Raw genomic sequence first — 14,895 nt, forward strand, 5'->3', positions numbered from 1 at the left:
AAACTTGGCTGAGTAACAACAGTGAGTCTCTCTCAATTTGTGGTGCTCAGATTTGCTATCAGTCTCAGTTCACCTCCAAATGGAATAATATGGAGAGGTCAAAGTTATGTCTTGAAAACCCTTGCCATCTATATTGTAGAAGAGTGAAAGGGATTTGGAGAGGCTAGCACTCACTGTGTCAATTCTCTGACCCAACTTCTTCTCCACAACATATTACAGAGGAGGGCAATTGTACTTTAGTTAATTCCTCTGAGCTGAACTGTAAAAACATCAAATGAAGCATTTCTACTTCTGAAACTCAGTGCATCTAACTCTATGTCGCCTGGACAATATAAGTTCATGTAATTTTCTTTAAACTTCTCAGAGGAAAATATTATATTGTATAACAATAATAGTGCATGGATTTTTAAACATTTGTAAAGTGGCACCTTGTTATCCTTTGGGGTTTGGTTCCAGGACCCCCCCCCCCCCCCCGGTGGATAACAAAACCAATGGGTGCTCAAGTCCCATTAAATATAATGGCTGAGCAAAATGGTATCCCTTATATAAAATGAAAAATCATGGCTTGCTATTTGGAATTTATACTTTTTAAAAATATTTTCAAGCTGTGGATACTTGAATCAGTGGATAAGGAAGGCTGACTGTATTGCTGATTTATTTTATTTTTCATCCTATGCCACTTTGAATGCCATCTGGTAGGGAATTAAGCGAATGAATGAATAATACATGAATATACCACATTTTCCAGAATACCATAGAAATAATTTTTTTCTTGGGATACCTATGTATCAAATAAAGGGCTTCTGAGTGATCTGGAAGAACCAGAACTACTTTAGATTATATATATAAGTCTTTACAAGTGCTCTCTTTTTAGTTCTTTAGTAATTAGTGTGTCCTGGGGTTATGCTATCAGATTTCATCTCTCTTTTCTGTGTGGAATAACCAAAACCACAGAGGGATAAGCTTCATGTCTGTGTTCTTTATGAGCAAGAGACCGTACAAAATGTCCCATTTTCAATTTTTTTCTAGTAATCAGAGTGTGCTGTATTATGGAAGAAATCTGGTGAAAGAATTTTGTTATTAACCTCAATAGAGGCTTTCAGTTTTGAAAAACATACGGTACCAGTAAAGTTGTAAGCATACAAGCCATATGGAGAGTATATGTATGTGCAAGCACATGGTTTCAACTTACCTTGAACATAGACTGCATATTCACACATCCCATGGGTCTCCTGAAGTTGCTCTTTTATAGCAATCTGAACCACACAGTAAAGAGGCAAGGTTTAATAATGACGTTGTCTAGTTTCAACTAGAAGCAGAATGTTATTAAGAGTTCAGCTATTATGTCCTATAAGAAGATGCCCTCACCATTAAGGTAGCATTTGTTAAGGAAAGTACCCACTGCAACAAAAGAAGCATGCCTATGTCTTTTCAATGGAGCGAGAGCATTTGATGAAATACCACTGTTATTCATGTTGGTAGTTTGTCTCTTCTGGAAAAATTGTCCAAGAGCAGGTAATTTTTATCCCTCCCACTTGACAATAGTCTCTCCCTAACTTAATGGCATTATAAAAGCCTTCTGCATTAAACATGTTAGATTTAAAGCAACAGCCTCTGAATAACTAACATTAAAGCAAGTGGAATTCCTAACACCCATGTCCTTCAGTAGATGTCTACGGTGAATACTGTACTCCAAGCTGCTCTAAAACAATCTTTCTCTTCAGGATAATGAGAAAGGTGCACCTCTAGGATCAATCAGATTTTTTTTGTCTATGCTTTTAATTCAGTGAAGCTGCATCCAAAACAGTCTCTTTTCTGAAATCAGAGAAGTCCCTCTTGTATATGAAGGAACATTGGCACTACAGTACCATTAACACAAGAAGTTTCTAGAGTACTGGTTTTTATTCATTTGGATTTCTTTTCTTCCTATCCCAGGAGACAGCGAAGAGCATAGTGATATCTCACTTTATCCACACAACAGCTCTAAGAAACAGATTACAACATGCAGGTATGTTTGAGATCTCCTGGTGCAGAAACATCCACATCATGGCACTGCACACTGCAAAATAAAAGGGCCCCTTCAAGAAATGTAGGACGCTGCATCCACACAGAAGAAATAATCCGGTTTGACACCACTTTAATTGCCATGGCTCAATGCTATGGAATTTGTCTATGCAACTTGTAAGCTCTGGTGCCATAACAAACTACAATTCTCGGAATTCCATAGCACTGAGTTATGGCAATTAAAGTGGGGTCAAATTGGATTATTTCTGCAGTGCACATGCTGCTGAAGTTAATACACACCATATTGGAAGAGGAAGGGTACTGTCCATCTGTTTCTTTCACAAACAGATGTACTCAACCACAATGCAGACACACAGGTCACTTCTCATTAGAGATATTACAAAGCCAGAGCAATACATTTTAGAAAGGAACTCCACCAGTGTTAAAAGGTTTTGTGTTTTGTGCCTGACACTGAAGAAAATGATATATTGTGAATAATAATAATAACCCCCTTCCCCTAGAGAAACACAAACTGCACACATGAAAAAAGCCACTTTCAATTAAGCTGAAGCTGCAATCTACTCAGAAGGAGGCAAGTGAACAAGAAAAGTAATGATGTACCATGCTCATGAAACTGGCAAGTTAACGTGTATTGCTGTATCTGGAGCAGAAAAAGAGTGCCTTGCTAGGAAGAAGGACATTAAGGAGAACATAGAATATAACTAGGCTTAAATTCAGATAGCGTATTTCCCAGTTTCCAAACTGCAGTTTCACATTCAATTTTCTCCTCTCCCCCCTCTCCTCCCCTCTCTGGTATGCATGCCCTTGCAATATTTGCCATTACATGTATTCTCAAACTGGCATCAGCGCTGAAGGGATCGTTCCAAAACCAAGTTGTGTTCCCACTTTAAATCATGGCTTCAGAGGAAATCTTGATTGATATTAACCACAATTAGCTCTGGCATGGATTTAATCAACAAGGTACAACGAACGATGGCTTGTAGCAAGCTGGGAAAGGGTGAGTGCACATGCCTGAAAAAGCAGGTGGTGGGGTTTGGCATGCTTCTGATCTCCAAACACTGGTTTGGAGAGCTGTGACATCTCAGTTAGACCCAAGGAGAACAGAAGTCCACTTCCAAAGCAAGGCTTTTATCCTCATCACCCACTGCCTTTTAAGGTATTTAACAAGCCACAGTTGAAGTATACCCCATTCCTACCTTACACAAATCATAGTCTTTGCGGATGTAGTACAGGTGGATCAACCAGTTCCTTTTCTCCAGAATGGGCAGTTCTGGCACTGTGTAAAAAGTTGGAAGAACAGAAACATGCATATTCATAAGCAGATTATTCCTTCTCAAAGCTACACTACAGGGTTCATGCAGTGAGAAGCTAAAATTGTGGCTATTGCATGAGGCAGTGCTGCTCTTTTTATAATATAGCAGAAGGCAGCAGTGAGAAGAAAATAGAGAGGAAAATACTGTACAGTCAGGCCTCCGTAATGCGGGGGATCTGTTCTGGACTCTCCCACGGATACCAAAATCCATGCATGCTCAAGTCCCTTTAAAAATTAATGGTGGCGTGGCCGCATGTGCACACCGCCATTAAGCAAAATGGGGGCTTGCCACCCATCTGCAGATGACAAGTCCACCAACAAGGAGGGCAGACTGTACCAGGCCCTGGCAATATGTATTAAATATTGTTGTTATGGGCCCATGGATTCTGTGGACAAAAAGAATAAATTACTACCAGTATTGTTATTTCTTTCTTTCTTTATCTATACTCTTATCTTTCTGTCTCACTTCTGAGTCATCCAAAGCAGTTAAGATCCATGTTTAAAATAATTACATGGTATTGAAAATAAAAATAAAAGCAAGACCAGAAGAAAAAATTATTTTCAAAAAAAGAAACCAAGAAATACCAATCCAACAACCTGACAGGACAAAAGCCCAGTGAAAATTAAATGCTTCCATCTGGCACAGGAATAGTGCTAAGAAGGCAGACGAATGGGTCTTTGAGTGCAAAGGGGTCTTTCTCTGTGTTCCTATCACATCTCTGTGTTTAGCAGGTCAAGTGTCCAAGACCTCTCCAAATGGATGAGCAAGATGATATGAGAGACAAAGGTTCTTTAAATGTCCAGGACCTAAGCTGCATAGTATTTTAGAAATCATAACCAGAGCACTTAGTTAGTCTCATAAACAATCCAGATCTTGCTTTTCTTACCAGGGAGAGCGAGTTGGTATAGACAAGTGGACTTTTGAACTGAGCCAGCATTGCAAGTCCTAACCTCTTAAATCAATGTTAAGTTCTCAAGACACAGTGGGTTATAATGCAACCAGTAGTATGATGCCTCTAGCAGTAACTTCTGGCAGGGTATTGCTCTTTCTGATCATCCGCATGCTGAATTTAAAGTTTTAAAAACACACGCCACTGTTTGTACCATGCAGACATGACTTGTGGCGCACCAGATTCATTTCTGCTGCTGAAATGATGGCAGCCCAGAGGTAACCATAGTAACTGACAGCAAGGACTAATGTTTGTAAGCCAATATTGTGATAGAGAAGTCTGGCAAGAAACAAAAGGCAAAAAGACTTGCTTAAGCAGTAGTGCAGAGGTGATGCTGAAACAAGGATGGGGAGAGCATTTGAGAGGGGCAAGCTCAGAATATGAACTGTCCCTTTCTTAAACAAGGCTGGTCCAATTCAAAGTGAAGGCAGCAGTCCCTTTCCAGCTTCAATCCAAACCAAGATTTTTAATTCCCACCAATGTAAGGCGTTTGAGGCATAAGGAAAGAGGAATAGTGGCGAAATCAGACTATTTAAGTCTTCCAGCTTCATGATTAAAAAAACTCTCCAAACCACTCATGAGGATTTCATAATTATGTGAACAAAACATTCAGTTAACCCTATTTATTTTCAAGACAACCCCCTGTGGCCACCCTGGGAAATCAGGGATGCTGGCACTCTTTTTAAGGTCGAGGTGGCAGGGCTCAACATTGGCAGGCAGGTTGTTATTGATCTTGCCTACTTACAGGGGGAGGACAAATTATTTTTCCCATCCAAACATCCTTGAATATAAAGAGTCTTCAAAGATATAGCCTTGTTAGTCTGTAGAATCATTATGTAGAGAGATTCTGTAGCACCTTTGAGACTAAATGAAAGAAGTTGGCAACATGAGCTTTCGTAGGCTTCAGTCTACTTCCTTAGAAGCATCTGAGGTAATAGACTTAAGTCCACAAACGCTCATGCTGCCAACGTCTTTCATTCAGCTAGTCTCAAAGGTGCTACATAATTGCTCTACATATAAATAGTCTTGCAAGCACAATGTGTATTTAGAAATGGCCATGTGTTCACTGTAGCTTACGTGTGCATAGGAAAAATTGCAGGCAGCCTTTAGTATACCCAGAAGGACCCAATGACAACCGCAATCTTAATATTTCTTAATGCTTAATCATTTAGTACACTTCTAATTGATAATTCCTGGGGCAGAACTGATACAAAGACTGGTGTCCGTCACCATCTTTTAGTGTCCTCTGTTTACGTTTATTCCATGCCTGGGCACCCAATCTGGATTGATAACTAGACACCGAAGTAGGAGATGTATGCATCTGAAGTCCACATAAATGTACTGTCTATGCCCTTTCAGAATTATTCCTTGTCCCTAGGATCTAGTGTCAGTTCCTCCATGTACTTTGGGACCAGAAGCACAGCTGAGACTGGCAATCCTATCTGTCTCTTTCCATATACTCAGAAGTAGAAAAGCATACCACTTCTGCTCTTAAAAGCACCACAGCTCTATTTCAGGGACAGCCAGAGGTGATTATTTAAACAATTCTCGACTTTGTAAAATAGAAGTATTAGTGTTCAGAAGTAAAATCCACTGAGTTTGGCAGCCCATATTCCTCGCTTACATGTTTGGAGCCTTGTAAATCATGTCAACAGCACTGGCTCTTGCTGTTCCTGAGTTCTCAACCTCCCTGTTCAGTGTGGCGCTTGTCTTTCCCCAAATGCTGCCAGAACCCGTTAGATCCTCCTGTCTGTGCAAGGGGAATGCCAGCAGGAGCTAGGTCACTCTGGGATTTGTAGTTCTTAAGAGAATATGTCACATTAGGAGTTAGAGTGCTGTTACAAATTGAAAATCCTAGAGCTTTCTGTGCATGCACTCATGTTCATATTCGCTCTCTCACTCTCTCTTGGCTTCAGACATCAGAAACACACCATTCAGGAGATTCCTTTTCTGTGGCAATGGCGCTCCAGGGTGGCTGCAGCAGATCTCAAATGAATTGGACATCCCTACATGGACAGGGTGACCAGACATTCATCCTCCTTTTCCAGGGCATGTACATTTCAACCTTCTGTCCAGGAGGAATGCCAAAATGTCCTCCCTTTTGAGCATGACTAAAAAGCATGCACTTATATTTATATTAGTGCTTTTAGGTTTTCTCCTGTAGTGTCTCACACTCTTCTTGAATGTCCTACATTTCACACTGCCTTGTCCTTCTTTGTGGTTAGGACATCTGGTCAACCTACTACATAGGTACAGGGAAATTCACATGCATGATCAGCATGATTGACCATTTCAGCTCTTTTCCTTTTCCTTATGGTAATCCCCTCCCCACTTCCCTGGATCTCAGTAGAATATACCTGTTTCTCTTTCTTGTCCCCACCTCCTGCTTCCCTCCATTCTTGGGCCCTGGGGAAAGTCCTGCAAATGAAAGGATAGATCACACCAAGGATGGCTTTCAGCACAAAGCGCTGACACCATCAACATTAATCATGGCAGGAAACTTTGGCTCTCCTATCTCAGCTGCTGAGGAAGAGAGTTGCAAATGTAGGCTGCAGTGTGGGTTTTATTCTAAATTGTTTACAGCGAAGGTGGGGACGGAATAAATCTGTGAATGTTTCCGTTTTGTAGCAGCTTCAGAATTATACAGGCCATTGGGATCTATTATTCCTCTTTAGAAGAAGAAACAGGGGGAAAGAGTGGGAACAAGGGCTTGAAGAAATGACAGCAGCAGAACGGCAAAGAGGAAAGGACTTGGCACAGAATCAAAGAGGCAACACTAGCGTGAATCTGTCTTACATCCAAGGCTGACTGCCATCATTTCCCTTCAGTATGGAGCAGAGGAAGATTAGAATATAGACACAAGCCTTAGGAGACCTGTTATGTTGTCTTTGCAGGCAGGCGTTTTAAAATCCCTTCCTAGCCACAAAAGGTAAAATGTTTTTGCTTTGTTTTTACAAGACATCCTGTTTATATCTAGGATCCCAGACATTAGTGCATGGTCCTGGCTGGGTAAGCCAAAAGTTCAAATTGTCATATTAAAAATCAGCTCTCCAAAACAGTGATCATAAGATCTTATCCACTTTACTCAAATACGATAGAGATCAAAAATAGTCACAGACAGACCATAAATGCTCTGACCAGAGGTGCTGCACTATGTTGCAGCAGAAGGGCCTGTCCTGGCTTATTAATTCTCCAATACATTGCCCTGGTTTATTAAATCTCCAAAATATTCAATATTTTAATTTGACCCATTTCATTTGCATTTGCCTACAGAAAAATTGAGACCTAGACCTAAATCAAAGGAACAGTGAAATGAGACGGCAGACTATCCTTCTGCAAACATACATAGGTCCAAAACATGCTGCAGAAATAATCCGGTTTGAGACCACTTTAACTGCCCTGGCTCAATGCTAGGGAATTCTGGGAACTGTTGTTTAGTGAGACATTTAGCCGTCTCTGTCAGAGAGATCTGGTGCCAAAATAAACTACAATTCCCAGGATTCCCTAGCACTGAGCCAGGGTAGTTAAAGTGGTCTCGAACTGGATTATTTCTGCAGTGTGTTTTGGAACATGGACAATCTCTCTTGTCTCACCCTCATTTTTACTGGATGCAGAGAATGCAGACAGAACAGAGGAAAGTCCTTCATAAAAAGAAAACAGCAAATATAATCATCAAATTAACTAATCCATCTGTGAAATGGAAAACTGGTTACAAATTCAAAAAATGTGATCTACCTCCAATTATACATGCAGTGTACACACCTATGCAGGCTACAAGTACACAACTGTGTATCCACACATGACAGAAAGCCTTGAAATCTCTCTGTTCCCCAAGCCACAGCTATTGTCTCATTGCTCACTGCTTCTTTTCCCCTCTTTCCTCGCATTTGCAAACAGCCACTGGAAGTGACTTTAAATCAAACAATAAACCTGTATGGCTCACAGTTATTTACAGTCAACTGGGTTTAATAAAACCGATCATATACAATTCTGATGCTCGCAACAAAGCTATAATTCATCTCCCCATCCTGTATTAATAGTCCCTATATACAGGAAAGGAAGGGGAAAAATAACTGGATTGAGACTGCAAAAATCAGAAAAATGCATCATTTCTGACTCTACATCTCCTCTTAGTGGAAAATGGGATGTATGGCAATAGTTTCTCCTGTTATTTTGAATCTCCTTTTAAAAAGATGTAATAATATTAGATTTCTGTTGCAATAACATATTTCTCACCTAACAATGCATTGGATAGGTAGCTGATGCCAACAGTGCAACTGTAGTAAAAGTTGGGCAAAATGGAGGTCCTCACTGTTTTCCACTGTTACGTTTGTTCCTAAGTCATCATAGCAGGCAATACTGGGCAAGATGGGCCCATTTATTCTTCCCCATAATTTCCAATGAAGTAATCAAGTCCCATATTATCTCAATGTCTTTCTTTACCCAGATTTTCATATAACTCCTGATATTTTCAGGAGGCACAACACTCTTTGTTGTTCAGGTATTAAGTAGCGCTTCCCTGCCATACAACCCCATGCACAAAGGCTTCAAAATAGTACTACTGCCAGATAGCCAGCATTGGGCAGGATAAGATCATGCAAAGAATGTCAGGCTGCTACTGTAAGCAGCAACTCTGACTCTTCTTGTCCTCTAATTCCCTGATAATATCTAGAAGAAAGAAAGAAAGAAAGAAAGAAAGAAAGAAAGAAAGAAAGAAAGAGTAAAAATGAAGTATGACATCATGTCAAGAGCTCTCCCACTCCATTTCATTCACTGCTGCTTGCAGATGTTTGAAAGCTATCAACATGATGACATCTTATCTCAGAGAGATCAATACGCACACACATTCTCTCTCTCTCTCTCTCTCTCTCTTGTTGTTGTGTGCCTTCAAGTTGTTTCCAACTTATGGAAACCCAAAGGCTTACATTTCCCACTTATGGCAAGATATCGTGGAGTTTTCTTGGCACGATTTGTTCAGAGGGCATTTGCCATTGCCATCCTTTGAGGCTGAGAGAGTGTGACTTGCCAAAGGTCACCCAGTGGGTTTATAGGGCCAAGCAGGATTCGAACCCTTGCAGGAACAAGTGCAGCCCTCCAAGGTTCTTGGAGGGTCAATGTGGTCCCTTTGACTTTGACAGTTATCCACCCTTGTTCTATAGCAATACACACTACTGTTGATGTGTGTGCAAACACATAAATACAAATACACACATTTGTAACAGAGCACTAACAAACAGTACAAACAGTATGAGCTGTATAGCGCCTTATGCTTATAGAGGAATAGGTAGTGCTCACAGCTAAAATGTATCATACTATTAGAATCTAACCTCCTGAAATGACTCTTCCTTATGTCTAATAGGGAACAGCTTTTCCTTTCACGCTGGAATGAGTGATTTGATTTCATAATTTTAGTACATTTTGGGAGCTTCCTGAATCTCAAATTTCACAGCATTTTGTTAAAATAAAAGAAGACTTAGACCTATCATGAAGTGCAGATGTGTTTCACTATGCGGGGATTGGTAGCCTACAGGAAGTGAACCCCCCAATCACCCCCAGTGTAAGACAAGAAGCCAAAATAAAACAGGCAAGATCAATATGTCAAAAGGGTCACAATCAAGCTAAGGAAACACAATATACATGTTGGTATGTGTGTGTGTCTAGTGGAGAAAATGTTGTAGCGCAAAGCTGTGATGCTGAACAATGTCTCATAAAAAGTAGGATCTGCAACAAAATGTTGCAGCAGGGGTACCAGTGTTCAATATTTCAGCCAGCCAACCAGGATTACTTTCAGGCTATTTCATTCTATCTTCTACCCCACAAACACCCCACCAACATTTTGCATTCTATAGCGACTGAATAAGCTAAGTCCTCATTCTAAAAATAAATAAAACAAGGAGAGTGTTGTGAACTCAAAGGTTTTCACAGCTGGCATCCATAGTTTTTTGTGGGGTTTTTTTGGGCTATAAGGCCATATTCTATAATAGTTTATTCCTGACATTTCGCCAGCAACCGTGTCTGGCATCTTCAGAGAAGGAGGGTGTGATTTTTCCTAAATACTCCCCCCCCCTTTTTTTGGGGGGGGGGAACCAACAGTTAGTGTCCTGAAACATTACCAATATCTCTTCTCTCAGTTTTTATTAGCTTTCAGTAGTTTTCAGTAGCCATCAGAGTAGCACTTCACTATTAGTATATAGGATGTCTTCAGCAGTAGTGTAGAGAAATGTCCAGGCCACAAGCTGGACAGGCAGCTGGGACCAAAGATGACTGAATATCTATTGCTTCTGTAAGATGCCTATTTAGCAGACGCTATTTCAGCCATGAGCCAGTGTGGTGTAGTGGTCTGTGTGTTGGACTATGATCTGGAGACCAGGGTTCAATTCCCTGCTTGGCTATGAAACCCACTGGGTGACTTTGAGCAAGTCACATGCTCTCAGCCTCGGGGGAGGGCAAAGGCAAACCACCCTCTGAACAAAACTTGCCAAGAAAGCCCCACAATAGGTTTGCCTTAGGGTTGCCATAGGTTGGAAACAACTTGAAGGCACACACCACAAGCATTTAAGCCATGGCTTTACGAATCTGGCAGCATGAAAATTCTACTTAGCAGAGACCGGCATTCTAGGTTTGATTAACAAGGTTTCAGCTATTGGAGTGAAGAGGGGAAACTAGAAGCACATTGCTCCTTGGCGGGGAGAGCAGAATGCCAACAGCAGGGATTTTATACATGGGCCCCATATTACCTTTTAATATGGGGGTTTGCAGAGTGGTCAGGAGAAACCTGCAGGCCTGCAAAAAATAGTCCAGAGGAGCCATACAAGACCTGTGGGTCACACTTTCCCAGCCTCTATCTTGCAGCAGCCCAACTTAAGCACATCTGTCTCTTTTCATTAGGAAGGGTTTTTCCCCCTCCATTGAAATAAATAGGATGTAAAAATGCATAGTTTTTGCAAAATCATGCCCCAAAAGCTTTAGTGCATTGATTGTGGCATATGCTTTCAGAGACATGAGCAAGTAGGAGTTGTGTAGGTGGGAAGACAGCAGTGTATTAATCTACATTTCACTGCTGTCTTTTGGTATTGTAACTGGTATATCTAAATCTCATAAGGAATAAAATGTTGGCAGTGGAAAACGCCGCTTAATGAAACACTCGAAATATATCTCATGACAAAAGAAGAACTCCACATGAATAATAGCTATTTGTTTTGTGTTCATCCAGCAGGAAATTCAATCTACCTTCAACCCTTTCGTCCATCAGAGAAAATGTACCATATTCCACTCTTCTGCATTGGTTTCAACAAGAGGGAATGCAAATTATGAGTTCATTTAGCATTCTGCTTCTCTCCAATAAAAAGCCTGTGAGGAATCTGACCAGGCTGAACCCCAGAATAAATGAGTCAGGAAATACTGCCTACCCCTCCAAGCCTGGTAAATGTGGCATCATCTACCAGAGGGACCAAATTTGCCATTTGCAAGTGACATTTTCTTCATGAAAAAGGACAGAAATCAGAATCTTGTTCCATACAAACAGCAGTCTGCAGGGGAAGAGAGAGAAAAATGCCTTCCCATTATGGTACTATCAGTTACTATAAAATAATTTAATTTGATTGGAATGCCCGGGGAGAAGAAACGGGAAAGACTGGCGCTTGTTGTTTTTAATTCGAAACCAGAAAAAAAGCCTTTTAGAAAATATCCAATTCGTTTAACATGGAACAACAAGATAAGCATCTTGTCATAGCAAGCAGATATTAACCCCATGCTGTTTCAAGAGCTAGGCTCCTTTCGTTCTAACAGCACTTGATTGTGGGGTGCAAGGACACAACATGGGGTGTGTTATAGATTTTGAGGCAGTAATACTAGTTTTTAGATAAAGTCGTTCCTGTGGGGTAAATGAAAGTTTCTTCTGCTAATGTATTAGTCCCTGAATAATGGCTAACACTAAGTGTTGCTCAGGAGGGTGTGCTTCCTGTAGTGCCTGCAATTCAGAAAGGATTCCAAGGTTCAAAATCATTTTTACAAAATAAAATTAGCATGCTGGAATCAAATGGTATTTAGAAAACACCTTTTCAATATCTCCTGTGGGGCAGCTCTTGATAGCATCTGGTCCATTATTCATCCTGTCTATTGTTCATCTTAGGATTTTCACTGTTTTCAATGTAAAATAATTCTGCACTGATGTAATTATTTGCCTAGACACCTTGTTCAGTTCTTAGAAGGATCCCTGTGAGTGAATCCTGGGTTGCTTGTATACTATAGCATTGTTGAAGCCTTACTTTTCCATAACCAGCATGAAAGGGAATTCAGATGGAGGTGCTGCGCAGCATTTTATTATAGCATTGTATTATCCAGCACTGCCTTGCCCCTTGGCTGAGATTCCTTTTACAATGTATAATAATAAATCAGTCTCTGTCAGCAAAGGTAGTTTCCAATGTATTTTAAATGCTGTTTCATGATCTCCCTGTCATTATGTTTCGTTTATATCGCAACTGGGGCATTAGGAGTAAATTGATTTTTGAATACTTCAACATTAGTCTCAGTTCCCAGTAAAAAATAGAAGGGTAGGGGACTAACTGCAGAATTCTGTCTCCTCAATGAAATTTTATTTCAATTCTCACCTTTCTAAAACTGCAGAGAGTGAGACAATGAAAATTATTTACCTAGAGACCTCTTCTATTTGCTGGGTTTGCATTACTTCGGGTCATTTGACCTGACCCTTTTCTTTAGGCAATTAAACTGTATTTCTAAACACTTAAGTGAAGTTTTAAGTTACTGCAATGATAGAAATTTGGGGTTTGAAAATTTCACGGGAAGGGACAGAATTCATTCTAGGGGGGGCAGTATGCGCCCTATACCTACAACCCTGCAGAGATCTGCACCTACAAGTCCCATCAGTTATCAAAAGTTGCTGGTAAGGGATTGTGAGAGCTATAGTCCAATACATCTGAAGGGCTAGAGCTCTTTCACTCCTGCTTTAAAGCAAATAAAAATTAACCCCATGTGATCAAAGTTTAAAGCTTTAAAGAAGTTCTTTGAAATTTTAGGCCACAAATGCCTAGCTTAGATAAGTGAGAGCGAAGTGGCTAGTAAGTATTGCTAAATTGCTCATAAGGCTGCTTAACTGCTTTGGCCAAACACAGTTTTCAAGTTCTCCAACTAAACTTCAGGCATCTGCAACAGCAAAGTCAGCTTTTCCCTTCCATCTGGTTTAAATTACTTGGAAGTGAGGAAGTTTATTCTTAACTCTGAAGTGCCTTTGTATTACTCACAGAGGAAATTCCAGGAAGGCAGCTTTCCTTTTCTCCTCTTTAGCTGCTTATTAAACAGAGTTTCCACTGCACAAGCAAGGTGGTATATTTCAGAATATGATAATCTCTTCATTAGGCCAGCCTAAAAGGCACAAAACTCAGTGTGAGCTTTCGAGATCTCTTCATTAGGCAAAATGTTTCAAAAAGTGAAGAGGAAAAAACGGAGAAGGGGGAGATCGAACTTAAAAAATTGCATGATCTGAATGTAGTTTCAGGGGTGGAGAAGAAGGATTTGTAGACTCTCCTATGGGGTTCAATCAATGAAGTGATGGTGTTAAATTTCATTCAGAGCAGCCTCTAGGTTTGCTGAGAGCAAGAAAGCAAAAATAATGATTCTCCATTTTGAAATGCAAAGCCCTCGGAAGACTCAGAACTTTCTCCATCCTATGCAAAGCCTTTACCCAAGGCATATAAAGAGCTTGAAAGCTTGTATAGATTTTTATGCCTTTTTGGTTGGCCTAATAAAGCAAATACCACAATATGATTCTCCCCCTTATGGCTACATCAAATTTTTCCCCTTATGGCTACATTTGTTTGTTTTTTATGAACAGAAAAACCCAATTCTGTTCATCTCTGCTGATTTGCAGAGGTATGAAATAATTACCTATATAATGTGGCGTAATGATATGAGCACTGGACTAGGACTCTGGAGATCAGGGTTCGACTCCCCATTCGACCATGGCAACTCACTGGGAGTCATGCTCTCAGCCCCTGAAAATCCTGTGATAGGATCACCTTAGGGTCCCCATATGTCAGAAACCACTAAAAGGCACACAACAACAACTATGTGCAAATGAGCTAACTGCATTGGTGTTCCTTGAAAAATGGTACAGAACTATCAGAAATTGAATGTGAGAATTACTCATGTTTTTTTCAACAGGAGATGGAAATGAGTAAGAGGACACCTTCACATCCTTTCTTTCCCCTCTGTTCCTCATTTGGCACAAAAATCCTGGTTTAATTACCGTAAAACAGTTAGTCATTATGTCTGAAATGGGGAAATTATGGATTATGCCACTTTACTAACCAGATTCTTGCACCGAGCCTTTCTTTAAATAACCATTCTAAGCTTCTTAGCTTGAACCTACCAAACCAGATCAATATCTTTACCAAAGTAATCTAAAAGCATTGCTTACTATAATATCCAAACAAGGCTACTACTGGCTCAGCTGATATATTAGAGTATTAAGCAGTTCAGCCAAATAGTCAGTAGATCTAGAGAAGTATGTTCTCAATCAAAGCATCCCCGACAGATGGCTATCCAGCCTCTGTTTCAAGACCTCCAAGGAAGTAGACTCCACCACTCTCT

The 14,895-nt window shown here is 40.4% G+C and overlaps 1 protein-coding gene across 4 annotated transcripts in view; it reads right to left on the bottom strand.

Annotated features, from left to right (window-relative positions):
* BBS4 (Bardet-Biedl syndrome 4) overlaps nt 1-14,895 on the bottom strand; it is a 41,957-nt gene that overhangs the window by 19,801 nt on the left and 7,261 nt on the right. For 3 of the 4 annotated variants that reach the window (XM_089538721.1, XM_089538719.1, XM_089538720.1), the window contains exons 3-4: nt 3,222-3,301; nt 1,193-1,256 (exon numbers count right to left, since the gene is read on the bottom strand). In XM_089538721.1, coding sequence (XP_089394847.1) covers nt 1,193-1,256; nt 3,222-3,301 — 144 coding nt within the window. The remainder of the gene's footprint in view (nt 1-1,192; nt 1,257-3,221; nt 3,302-14,895) is intronic. The other variant, XM_089538722.1, reaches the window with a different exon arrangement.

The sequence above is a fragment of the Sceloporus occidentalis genome, unplaced genomic scaffold, assembly GCF_023333645.1.
Source record: "Sceloporus occidentalis isolate IW3139 unplaced genomic scaffold, rSceOcc1.0.p SCAF_9, whole genome shotgun sequence".
In the NCBI taxonomy this organism is placed as follows: domain Eukaryota; kingdom Metazoa; phylum Chordata; class Lepidosauria; order Squamata; family Phrynosomatidae; genus Sceloporus; species Sceloporus occidentalis.